Source organism: Nomia melanderi, chromosome 2 (assembly GCF_051020985.1).
Source record: "Nomia melanderi isolate GNS246 chromosome 2, iyNomMela1, whole genome shotgun sequence".
NCBI lineage: Eukaryota > Metazoa > Arthropoda > Insecta > Hymenoptera > Halictidae > Nomia > Nomia melanderi.
This window is the reverse complement of record NC_135000.1, coordinates 16,459,914-16,473,631: the sequence shown is the minus strand read 5'-3', so window position 1 is coordinate 16,473,631 and position 13,718 is coordinate 16,459,914. Positions and strand designations below refer to the sequence as shown.

Genomic DNA, 13,718 nt, shown 5'->3' with positions numbered 1-13,718 from the left:
CTCGCCTGTGAAGCCAGCAAAAAGTGGAGTAGAGGGCAAACACGACGTTCCCGCCACTAGAGAAATAATTAATGCCGCACCTATGCACGCAAGTGACTACAAACACATCTTTCTTCTGTTATAGCCACGTCTTCTTTTTATGTGTGCGTTGCTATCGCTGCACCATGGATCTGCTTGAAATTATCTCGAGAACTGTCGCGATTCTTTCAGTATTGGAATTATTAATCGCAAAACCAATTGCTACTGAATTTTCATTAAGTAGTAAATAACTAATAATTATATAAATTATATTATAACTACAATTGCATTTAAACGCTTCTATTATATATACACTGTTGGCAACACGTTGAATGCCATCGACCAAATTGAATTACTATAATTCAGTCAATTAAACGATGATTATTTAAGCATTTTTATATTATAAATAATGCTACCCAATGCAGTGATATTCGACAAAATATACCTGCAATAACAGTAAAACAATGCAATGGAATAATTTGATATTATATTTTTTTCATTTTGTGTAGTTTGTTACGTGAAATCGTGCGGCATTCAACGTGTTAATTTTTAACTGATAATGACTGATACTTAATATGTAAATTAATAATTATCTTATAATTGATTAATTATATAAAGAAATGCACAGATTTTTTCAAATTAAACATTGGGTTCACATCAGTGTCGCGATATTGGAAATCAATAAAAGAAATTTATTTTTGTTTAGTCTATTCCAGTTGTATAAATTTGCTCATACAAGTTTGTGTTCGCAAAATATACAGTTAAGGAATACGGAGACTATTTATCTATCTTTACATAAAAACAACTCTATGCACATAGATATATAGAATGCTATTTAAAAAATATACTTGAAACTTCGTAGTAGTCTTGACAAATTTCATTGTATTCCATATAACTTTGCGACATTCTAAATTTTACTGCGGAAGTTCTTCCCATTTTTATTAATAACAAAAATATTTAAATAATTCTCTTTTTGATGACAACATTGTATTGTACAAAGTGTTCAATTATCTGCAGAAAGCAATTTGTGAGAAAGATTTTACAAGCCATTACGAAATGAAAATCAAGGGTAATAAAATTGCGCTTCGAATTTTATTTTGAAATTATTAACGATCATCAAACTTATGAAATATGATGATCCATCACCATATCCAGAGACAGAAAACGTGATATTATTAGTGAATTTAATGCATTACTAACTTGAAAAAGGAATCAATACTGTAATGTTTTTTCATTCTTAATTTTCACTTTACGTTGTCATGGAAAATCATCCTTCAAATTTCCTTTTACATGTCATCGAATTCCTTTTATGATGTTATAAAATAATTTTTAACAAATGTCTGAACAAATTTAGACTGACATAACACAGTTCAATCATGTAAGAATTTCGTAACTTCATTACTTTAATTGTATATTTATTATTAAATCATTTATATTTGAATAAAAATTTAAAATTATAATTCAATGAAGGAGATCGTTTAGTACACGTTTTTGAATTTGAAAATATCCTACAGTATATACAAAATTCATGCACAATATTAGTGAAAGATTTTACCGTTTGAATGGCCCTTCAAAGAATTACGGTGGACACAATGAATCAAAAAAAGTTCATTGTAATTGGAAGTTGCTTATTAAAGCGCAGAACAAAATCGTTGGCGGATGAGTCTTTGAAAGGAAGCAATTTAGAGTTTCTAGAGGCCGGATATCAGAAAGTCCATTTTAAAAGAGTTTATTGAAGCGATTGGAACTTCCGCCGAAAGTATTTCTTGATGCACCTTTTCCTCGATTATAGGAAAAGTTTTTCTTGTCATGAGATTTGGTGTCCGGATCGGTGAGTAAATAAGGACTGTGGTCTGTACGGGTGAATGAACAAAAAAATGAGACTTTGAAATGAAAAAACATACTTATTTTTACTGTAAAAATTAAGAAATAAAGCAATAACGTACTTTTATTTATGAAATAAAATATGAAACTAATAGAACTATGATTTGTTTTGTACAGAAAATAGAATAAAAATTTTGGACTCTTGAAAATTGATATTTGAATTTCTTAATTTTTAGTACGATTGTCAATGTGACAAAAATTTCAATTTTGGAAGAAAACTATGTTTTTTCTGTAACTTAATCATGAGACTATTGAAACAGTTAATTTTGATACATTAACAATTTAACTATATTGTAATAATCCAGTGTTAACAGTTACTTTATATTCGATTAAAGAAGCTTCTGAAAAGTCATTTATTTCTGAACAAGCTCTTATGCATTTAACATAAAAGTTAGAATAATATAATAATAATGTCATCAAAATGTAGAAGAGAACAGACATTGTAATTTTTATATAATAGAAGTTCAGTGAAAAAATTGCAAGATATTTGTTTGTCACAGTATCAATTTCTTTAAAGCACAATAAATATCTTCGTTTACCTAAAATTTTGGTCAACTTTCAATAGAATAGAAACTTCTTATTTACACAAATCATGGAATAGAAATTTCAATTATAGCATTTTATTAAAAGTGTCATTCATTAATGTATTCTATTAAAAGTGATACATATAAAATTATAATTATTTCATAACTAATTGAAAGTTTAAACAGTTGCATCCTACTCGCTGGTTCAGGTGTTCTGTATCGATTCTTCGACGCTTGTAGGTCGAAGCAAAAGCCTCGCGAATCGCCGTGTTTCACTTACTTCAGCGCTTTTCGAGCACGAACCTCGATTTTCTTGACCATGGCTTGAGCATTCTAGACCAAGAAGATCGTTTCAAGTACTTAAGCCGGAGCTAGAGTAATTAGGATTACAAGAGAGTGTACAACGAGGGCGGGGTGTTTTTTCTATGCTAATTCGAAGGCACTTCCGACGAGAGGAGTGAAATAGTAAGGCTCTCGTTTGCAATTATCGCTTTTAGCAGTGAGATAAATTTAAGTGAACGAAACCACGTATTACGGTTGGATAAACGAGAACGAACCTAAACGAACGTTAAACGTACCGGCACTTTATTATCAGGCACATTATTTCCACCGTAACCAGTCAAATAATTGGTTTGAAAATAAAGATAAACAATGTAGACGATCAATTTTTCTTATTGAAAAGATTAACAAAAGAAAAGAGAAAAATTGAGAAACCGATCAATCGGTCAGTATAAGAATTGATATAAGGTGAAATGATAGAACAAAAATGTAGAATTTTAAATCAAATTTTAATACCGGTCATTTGAACAGTACGTTTGGTGTTAACCCATTCGCTGTCGAAGAAATTAATCCCTCGTAATATGATTTCTTTCACAACTGTGCTTGATATCTACTTTATCGTTAATAATCTAGTAGAAAAAGAATTCGACGCTTATTCTGTGTCTACGTTTATTCTGACAGTTAAAAATAAACAAGAAATATTTCATTTATATGAAAAATATAGATTTGTTGAATTCGGTTAAAAATTTTCATCACTTGTCTAATTCGGTATTGTAAGAGAAAAGGTTAAGAACATCTTGCCTTGGGTGTCAAACATTGATTTCAAAGTAAACAAAATTTTTTCTTTATTTTTTATAAATAATTGATTATTATTTATTATTATGTTTTTTTATAAAATTGTCGTTTGTGGAAAGTAGCAGTTAATCCAAATTTATAGTGCGAACTGTGAGATATTTCGTACCTGGCAGAGAATGAATTAAACTATGAGTTCTACTATCGAACTTATGTAACTGTTAATCCGTTCTGTGTTACTGAGAAAAATGATTAATTAATTGGTTGGATTAGATTACCTAATCTATGTTGATGTTAATAGGATGAAGATGCAATATATAATTTGTTATGCATTATAAAATGTTCTACCTTGAATTTTCTATAAATGCGTGGAATATACAATCAAATAAATTACTAGTCTGTTTCAATTTCACCATCATAAAAGTTACGATTATAAATATTAATATTATCATTTCCTTGTCACATGATAATTAATGTTCTATTACTTTCATTATATTAAATTATATTTTTGTGTAAACAGGATGCAAATTTTACTGAATGTATTTTACTATAATAATTACTAAAGAAGTTTCTGTGGTTCCAATAATTACATTTCTGTCGTAAAATTAATTAAAGAAAGAGAAAGGGGGGTGGGGAGAGTGAGAGAGAGAGAGAGAAAGAGAGACTTGAGACTGGGTTCCAATTATAACACAGTGAGTAAGTTATTTATAACTTGTTGTCACCATTTCGAACGTCGCATTTGCTGTAATTAAACATTAATAACTAGTGGTACAAAATCAAAATCTGTTTCAACGAAAGTAGTTTATGATTCTAAGATTTATATAAAAATTATATGGGTATATATTTTAAATAGTTGATTAAATAGTACCATTTGAGAATTCATTTATACTTTGTAGCTAGTATGACATAATATGTATTCTGTTTACATTTGCTGTAAATAATAAGTACATATACTGAAATGAATTGGCTCTAAAAATATATTAATTACTCGTACTCTGACGAATCTGTGAAAATTAATTTTCAAAAACAGCAATTAAAGGGATACACATTAATTTTTATAGAATGATTATTTTTGTAATGATAAATTGTCGATACATTTAAACTGCTACACTTTCAGAAAATAAATTACACAACAGCCTATCTGAACCCATTTTAAACGGTGAAGGTGTTTTTTCTAAATTCTATTTTGATTTTTTATAAAAACGCTTTGCCAGTGGAAAAGGGATTAGTAATATTAATATCTTTACGAAGTGTAACACATTATTATATTTTTTGGAATGTTATCAGGGATTTAAAGATCAAACGCTTCTCTTTATAACGAGTCTTTAGAACTTGATATATAATTTTTAGCTGTCCTTTGACTGCACTTTACATGAAAAATGCGCTGCTTGCTCCAGAATAACCTTAGGTTCACAGAGCTGTGAAATTAGAGGCTGCACCCTTTAAAGCGAGCCCAGAGTACGTTGTTCTTGATTTTCTTTCAGGAAGTTATAATGGTTTAAGTATCGATTATTTTTCATCGAAGATTTATTAAATCTAATATAGTTTGTATTAAAATTTTCATTCAAAGAATCAACAATATGAGAATGAAATTTTTAATTAGCTTGCTCTTATACGTTATTATTCCTTTACATTAGTTTTGTATTAACTATTGTTTCCTAACGGTAAAGTCCAATGTGATTATCAAGTCAACAGAACCAAGTAATTTTGTTTGTATTAATTCCACACGAAAAAACAAGTAAAAAATATTCGACGAGATTTGTTGATTTATGATTTTGTTTTCGAAAATTTTATACATGAATATTCGTGAAGCATACGTTTATTTAGCTAACTTTTGGATGTGTGTATACATATATATATATAGGCAGCCCAATCAACACAGGGTTATTTTGCATGAGAAAATAAGTAAAAACAGGTGTCCAGCGCAATTCTCTTATTTGCAGTCTCTTTTTCGGAGGAATCGTGTCTGAACATATTTCGCCATCAATTAATAAATTGCAAGTGTGCTCGACAAATTTTCAATCTCAATTTCCTCGAAAAGGAAATCTGGAAAAAAACTCTATGTTATTTTATTTTCAATATATATTATCATATGCAGTAGACTCTCGTATAACGCGAGTTCCAACAACATGAATTCTTACAATCATCAGATTTCTGTCTGACTTGATATAGCAGGAGGGATTAAGATTAAGAACGTCTTGCCTTGGGTGTCAAAAATTGATTTCGAAGGAAACAAAATGATTTGTTTATTTGTTATAAGTAATTATTTATTATTTATTACTATTCATTTATGTTTTCCTAAAATTATCGTACGTGGACAGTAACAGTTAATCCAACTTTGTACTGCAAACTAAAAGATATTTTGTAGCTGCCAGTGAATAGGTTAAACTATCAGCTGTACTATCGAACTTATATAACTGTTAATCCGTTCTGTGTTACTGGACAAATGATTAATTTATTAATTGAATTAGACTATGTTGATGTTAATAGAACGAAGATGCAACAAGGAATTTGTTATGCATTATTGAACATTCTACCTTGAATTTTCTACAAATGCGTGGAACATACCAGCAACCGTTGTACGAGTCTACTGTACATTATTTTCAACTTACTTTTTAATCCCTAATGCTCCGGTTATTTGTTTCAATGCCATCGTCCATCAGACAGTTCTCTACGCTTGAAAATGGAAGCTTTAATTTTAAGAAACATAGGCATCTGCTTATGGACGTTTACTTTTTATTTATTCCATAAATAGAAGTTATTTTAATGTAAGACTTAAACTTTTACATTTTGCAATCCACTTTTGAATAAAAAGAATATTATCGTAATCACGTTACATAATTGCAAATGTCTCTGTAGCAGAGTCAACGGATCGTTAAGGGTTAATAAAAATCAGTTTTCCCTCCATTGTACCATTAGTCAGAGCACACTCAGCGCATTCTGTTACTGGGATATTACCTTAAAAGAGAGCATAATTTTTAATCTTGCAATTTCAGACCGGATATAAACGCGATAAAAGCGTTAGCATCTGCAGCTTCTGGATCAGGGAAGGTACCTACTCCAGCCGTGAACAGAGTTGCTGCTGAAGATCGCGAATTGGCACGGCAAGGCAGCCTTATAGACGGAGAAAGCATCAAGATCGTTATCCACCACGCGGACAATGATATGGGTGAGTATCTGTGAGAAGAATCTTTCATTAAAACCCCCGGCTATTATTCGACACCGCGGAAGTTCGGTTACGAGACTTTTATTGTTTTCGACGCCCGAGGCGTCTTATCTGATAACATCAACTTCGCCTAATAATATCGTAACAGCTGAAGAAGCCACTGGGATATTGGAATATAAGAGGGTTATCATAAATGAAACCACTGATGTAATATTCTACAAATATCTATGCTATCGGAAATCGTTAAATGTAATGGGAGCAATGTTTCGCACTAAACGTGGGGTATTTACTAGGCTCATTAATGTTTTATGCTAGATACTATTGCCTAATAAATGGATTTATAAGGAAATTGACAATCGCTATGTATTAGTAACTGAAAATGACTGCAATCTGCAATAAAGTCTATACAGATATTAACACTAAGCATATCTATTATATTCCCATTCCTATTTCTTAATGATATTTACTATGATTATTATTGTTTCCTGATAGATATTGTTGTTGAATAAATAAATTTATATTTTCGGCGTATCAGATTTGTATTTTTTCTCTCTCTTCAATTACTCTTCATAAATTAGAAACTCTTTAATTAGAAATTGACAGTTTAATATATTTGCAAGCGTTTTAAATACCTCGTGCCACGAGGTATTAATGATATTGTCTGCCAGTATGCCATAAATGTTCGATATCTCGTTAAGCTCCTTTCTTTTAATAGGAACTAGGTCCGTACCTTTTGAAAACGCGATTCTCAGAAATCGCTTAATTGTTATCATCTCTAGAGAGTAATACGTCTCCGACTTATCGGATTAGTAGATTCCGCGAGAAGAAACGAAATGAACGAAAAAAATTTGCAGGATTTTATAAAAATCTGTTTCTAAGCTAATGAGAAATGTTTACCTGGGGGAATAAATATTGACAGAAGTGAAGTTCTACTGCAATTGCAAAAACCTCAGTCGGAGCGTGAACTGAGATTGAAAATATAATGGGAATACATATCCTCGAAATTTGCAAATATTAATAAAAAAATTTGGGAATTAAAAATAACTACTATAATTGCATGTGAAAGATTACATGAAAATTTGATAAAAATTTTTTTAATTTCTTATTTGTACGAAACTATATTTAATTATCAAAAATAATATTTTACTTTTTAAGTATTACCTGTTAAATATTATACAATTTTTTATGTGAAGCTACATTTTTATTGAAATTAAAAATATAGCTCTTTAAATAACTGACGATTATTCATATAAATAGCATTAAAATTCAGTTTAATAATATTTCTTCTTATTGTCGTTAAATATTGTCAACAATGGAATGACAAATTGCTTCGGTAAGGAGCAGAGAATATACTTAAAAATATGGTGGATATGACAATGTACAAGCACTGTCATTCATACTGATTTCTAAGGAAATAGGTTAGAACGTTTTAAATAACGTATCACTCATGTTTATAGGGGTTTATATACCCCAACGAAGATTTAGTAAGGACATTCAAAAAAATGATCTGTTATCCTTGAAATGAAAGTTTTATACGAGAAATAGCGAGCTTACAGAATGTTTTTCCCTGGATCATAAAAATGTTGTTAGGACTGTAATTCTGGGATGTACGAAATTCTATATGCGGAGGGATCTGTCTGCGAAAGTAAACCCGAAAATGAAAAACCGTAATTCTCGGAAAGTAAACGTGATCTTCGATGCAATTTCCGGCGGATCTAGGGGGATATGAAATTTAATCAGTTTACAAGTAGATCCCCGAGAAGGGTATCATAGAAAAACGCATTGACAGCTTTCCCGGAAAGCTTGAATTTTGGTCTGAAAATTGAAGATAAAAGGATTTTTACATGGCATATTTCATGTCAATTCAAGAATGAGTGATTCGGAAAAGCCTATGACGTAGATTTCGCTTTAATTAGCATTTTACTAATAATAAAATACATTAAAGTAAACAATAATGAAATGTTTGTTAACTATTCACCTTCATGTTATTTAATTACAAATTTTTATATTATAGAATATATATTTAAGTTTTACAGATGTTTCGCTATATAGGGTGTCTCCAAATTGTATTTAAAACCCGAAATGATTGAAGCTTCATAAAAACACCAGATGAAAATGCAATAATATTTTTATCACTTATTATTAATTTACAAATGTTTATGAAAATATATATTTTTATAGAATGTATGTAAAATAACAAGTTCAGAAATTTCTTTCATTATTCTATGGTTTAAAAAATTTAATTTTCATTTTACATAGAAATGATTTATACAGTTTGTTCTAACCATTGCTTAATTCCCGACACGAAATAAATGTCTATCGTTTTTCCATTGCAGTACCATGGGCCAACGCAAAAAGGAGAATAAAACTGAGGAGAAATCCAACTTTGGATAAGGGGCATAGAAGTAAGTAAATAATTACTAAATATTATTAGAATTCTTATACCATTTTGTACCCTTAAGTAGCTATACATTTCTATGATTCATTTTTATGCATGAAATAATAGTTTATATCAAACTACTTCTTTCCAAAAACCCAAGCAAATATTTCTTACCTTCTTGTTCATATACCTGAAGAAGTTTTGTTAATACAAACAGCACGTACAATTAAAGGTACTTATGTATTATACGGACTACATTTATTTTTATGAAATAAAATATTAATAATAAAAGTAATAATAATAATAATAATAATAATAAAAGTAATAATAATTATAATAATAATAATAAAATATTAATAATGTGTTATAATATTACCTCTCTATAGGCTCGTGTGACTTTGAAGTCACGTGCCAATATATTGGCATCTTCGCAATTCATTTCATTTTTCATAAAAAAGTGACGAATAAAATTAAGCGATTAATTAACTTAAACTTTTATACGCTCAGGCGTGAAAGTTGAACGTCATTGTAACTTCAAAATTATAAGGTATATTCGTTTTAACACAATTATTAAAACTATTGAATACATCGTTAATTTGTAATTAGAAATTGATATTTTTTAATTTTATAAAACATACATTTTTTTATAGTCACGAAAAGAAATTCGTCCCTAACAGGTTTAAATAAATACTAATCCAAACCTAACCCAATTGACCATCCCTCAGTTAGGAAACAAAGTTGGTCCGTATAATACGTAACTACACAATATTAACACTATCGTACCAGTCAAAATGATTGGTTTAGGTTTTTGGTTTCGCAATTACTGATATCTTCAAAGCATTAAATATTCGAAATGATCTTGAAAATAAATAGTTTCACTTGTATACTATAATGAATATCTGAAGAAATCGAAAATTCTTTCATTTTCGATTTTTCAAATTTCATTTTCATTTTTTTCAATATTGTCACAATATTTATAGGGATTACATATTAATCGTATTAAATGCTCGGTAACCCTAATGTTAAATACACACGTGTATGGTTTTGGCAAACATTCGTCCTCGACATTCTCAAAAACCAATATTTGAAATGAAAAAACCCTGTACCCCACGTTCTTAGCTTATTTTCCCATGTAAAATCATCCCTTCATCCCGCTCGTAACGTCAATTACCATAAAATTTCCCATGATACAATGCGAGAGTCGTTCCACCGTATAATCGAAATATCAAATTGTTCGCTGTTCAATACGCTTTCCGCGTACACCCGAGCAAACAGTGATATGAGCATGACGATATTTATAGATACGAATCCAGCGGACCGTATAAACGAGCATGAAACGGGGTCATAAAGATTGATAAAGAGCGAAAGCAATGAAAATAACCGCGCGCTTCTAGTAGGCGTGCGAATGACGTTTAATTACTCGTCGCGCTTTCAGATAGGTTTGCTCACTTTTCATTTCTCTGGAGTTGCGAAGCGAATTGGTCGTTGCGATGGGGCCAGGAGAAACGCGTTGTACATAGGTGCGTGGTTGTAAAACAGGAAACCGAGACGATCTGCCGCGCCGGTTGCGCGAATAGGCTAATGGCACGCATATAAATTAAGATTACCGGGCGCAATTACCGCACCGGTGACTGTGGCCGTGCGCGACTTTGATGAATGTGTAAATCATTGAATCACGCGAGTGATTTGATCGAATACACTTCGCGCCTTGTGCTACGGCATTGAATCGCTGTTTATACACGGTGTTTCACACTTGAAGGATTAACTTTTGTGATTCTTTTATAGGACGAAATAGGAAGAAAAAGATAATGTATACGGAAATTTGGAGGGTTGTTTGTTTATGGGGTTGTTTTTATTATGAACAGAGATGTTCGAAGTTGAAAATGTGAATTGTATTGTGGACTAGGTTGAACGTTGGATGACAAATGTTTAACCCTTTGCCTTATATTGACGTGTCAGACTCGTGGTGAAGATTTTAAACAGAATTTAGCAGTAAATATTATTTGATTTCTTTGAATTAAAATGGAATATTATTGGTTTGTTGTTAATTACAATGCTCTGGAGCAGACGTAGACAAAGAATATGTGTAGAATTTTGTTTTCTTTCCAATAAATTATTAATGCCAAACTAATTGTATCTATCATGCTTGAGAAATAAATCATAGGGCAAGAGGTTAATATTGTATTTCTCGTTTTATCATTTCGTTATATGAATTTGATCTAGGTGTTAATCTTTTACTATACGATTTTCTTCGTGACTATGGTTGTTAAATTTATATTATATGAACACAAGAATAACAATATAGATTTATTAATTGTTAGATTTATATTATTAATAATTTATTTGGTAAATTTATTTTATTAATCATTTACAAAATTAACAAGAAATTTTCGGTTCAATGTATATTTAATTTGAAGGTAAAATATTGATAACAGCAAAATCTTTGTGTTTAGATAAATTCTCCCACAGTATTAGATACCATGTAATAATAGAAACGTGAAGGAAAAGGTCTTCAGCCTTTTGCCAATGAGTGTTCTACCTTCGCTTCCGGATATTAACAGTTGATTGGAAACTCAACTTCCGTCATAATGTAGTCATACATCTGTGGCTCATTCGTGAACATTCTACCGCGATTATTCCATAGGTTCTATCACGTTTTCCACTTTTTTAAAGTAATGTTGTATATATTCATCCTCGATAAACAATTACAAATCATTTACAGTTGGACTTTCACACATACAAAAAAGAAGTTCACTGAAAGTTCACAAATAAGTTCAAAAAACATATATTCATCAAAGCATAACTTGTTTCCTATACTTACAAGTTTCCGTGACACCCTGAGAACTATATTTTCAAATTTTAATGTGTAAAAACACTTTAAAAACGAATAAAATGAACAAAACTAAAATATTCGAATATTTTTTCGAGAACTGTCTTGCATATAAATTTCATCGAAATCGTGGAATATAGTCTATGATACTCTATCATTTAATGTTATAGTTGTTATAAACAACAGTTATTTGTATCGCACAATTTTTTATGATTTTAAGTTTTGCGGTCCAACAATGAAAATTCCCGTTACCGATGCGCGATTAAATATACGTTCACTTCATGTATCGGCTAACATGACAACTAACGAACATCGTAACGCACGCATATAGCATGCAACAGGTTCTATAGATATGGAACGATAGTAATCACGAGATTAGTGGAAGATCCGAGCTAATCAACGCCGTTAATCTTTGAGAGTCTCACGGAAATTTCAGTCTCGGTCTTCCTTTTCTCTTCTGTCCAATGTTTTCCTCTTCACTTTACTAACCACTTGGTTCTGTGGTGAAACAGCAGAATAAACTCTTAACCCTTTCGTCTCTGAATATGTATTTTTCTCCTAAATCAAAAACAGAGCCAAGAACAGTTGCTTTCAAGTGAAATTGAAGCTTTTCAGTTAAGGAAATAGAATAAGCACTAACAATAATAATAATTAGCATTTAATACAGTGTTGACCAGTCACGTGTTAACTCGTGTATGCACTTGCATCAGTTATTTCAATTTTTGAAACGCAGGGCAATATAGAATATTGCAAAAGTAAAATATTACACGTTATGTACAATAGAAGATTTGTTCAAAGTTTGATTTCAATTCACGTATAGAAATAAAGTATATTGAAGTTTATTTAGATTTTTCCACTTTCACATTTAATTATGGAATAATAAGTGGTGACATAGGATAGTTTCCGCGTAAAATTGCCGGTCAATAATATGTTAAGCTGTCAACCGTAAGCAAAGATCTCCGTGTGGTACAATTTTCCTTTATCTTTAAGGCGTTTTATAGTTTTTCGGTAATTTAAAATGTTCGTGTTTGTACCATTCTAGACGAAAAGGTTTACCTAACTAGTACTATTCCGCTGTAAAACCCTTGACTATTTGACCCTTGATTTACCTGGACGTCTTTTGCGCGAGGCTCTGTTTTACTCGGTAATGTAAAACACGATTTACACGATAGTTTTTACGTGCGATCTTGATTTACGCGGCCAGGAAATATATTGTAGTATCTAGAATATTTATTGTAGAATGAATGGTTTGTTGTGCGTGCGTAAGGGCGACCAGGTCGTATTGCGACGGACCGGCGCCGGGATGTTTGGAAAATAGTGTGACTGTGTTTAGACAATCTCGAGTGGCTGAAAGAATGCGAGGAAGAGTGTCTGAAACTGAGCGACTGGACCGTGAGAAAAGCGTGTACGTGACTGCGTGAATTTTGACTATGGACGAAAGATGCGAGTGAGAAGGGTGCAAGGGTGAGAAAGACAGAGCGAATGGGGGTGTGTGTTAAAAGCGAGTGGAAATGCGTGCATGAGGACATTTTGGTCAGCGACAGCGGAGAAGAACATTTTTGATGCGTGATAGAGAGTCGTGTGTTGTATTTTTACGTGTTGTCCATATTGTTTCTTTATCTCATTAAATACATATATATTGTTTCCTAATTCTCTTTTTACTGAAGATCCACATTTTCAATATCTAATAATAGTAACCACTATAATATTTTCCTAGAAGTTTTTTTTTACCGAATCTCGCGGACACATCTCTCATTTCCTACTTTACAATGATTAAAAAGGTACGCATATTTCATTGAGAAATTACTGAAGAAAATAATTTAAAAATATCCAAACTGTAATGTA

General features: G+C 31.1%; 1 protein-coding gene and 1 long non-coding RNA gene across 6 annotated transcripts in view; one reads left to right on the top strand and one right to left on the bottom strand.

Annotated features, from left to right (window-relative positions):
- Fife (regulating synaptic membrane exocytosis protein fife) overlaps positions 1-13,718 on the top strand; it is a 210,823-nt gene that overhangs the window by 112,226 nt on the left and 84,879 nt on the right. For all 5 annotated transcript variants that reach the window (XR_013001417.1, XR_013001418.1, XM_076374246.1 and 2 more), the window contains exons 10-11: positions 6,494-6,666; positions 9,000-9,068. Coding sequence is in view for 3 of the 5 variants with exons in the window: in XM_076374246.1 (XP_076230361.1) it covers positions 6,494-6,666; positions 9,000-9,068 (242 nt within the window). In the remaining 2 variants the exon portion in view is untranslated. The remainder of the gene's footprint in view (positions 1-6,493; positions 6,667-8,999; positions 9,069-13,718) is intronic.
- On the bottom strand, positions 6,327-12,163 carry LOC143176900 (uncharacterized). Its single transcript, XR_013001419.1, has 3 exons — positions 11,865-12,163; positions 6,557-6,674; positions 6,327-6,455 (listed from the first exon to the last, which is right to left on the bottom strand). It is a non-coding gene; the product is annotated as an uncharacterized LOC143176900 (long non-coding RNA).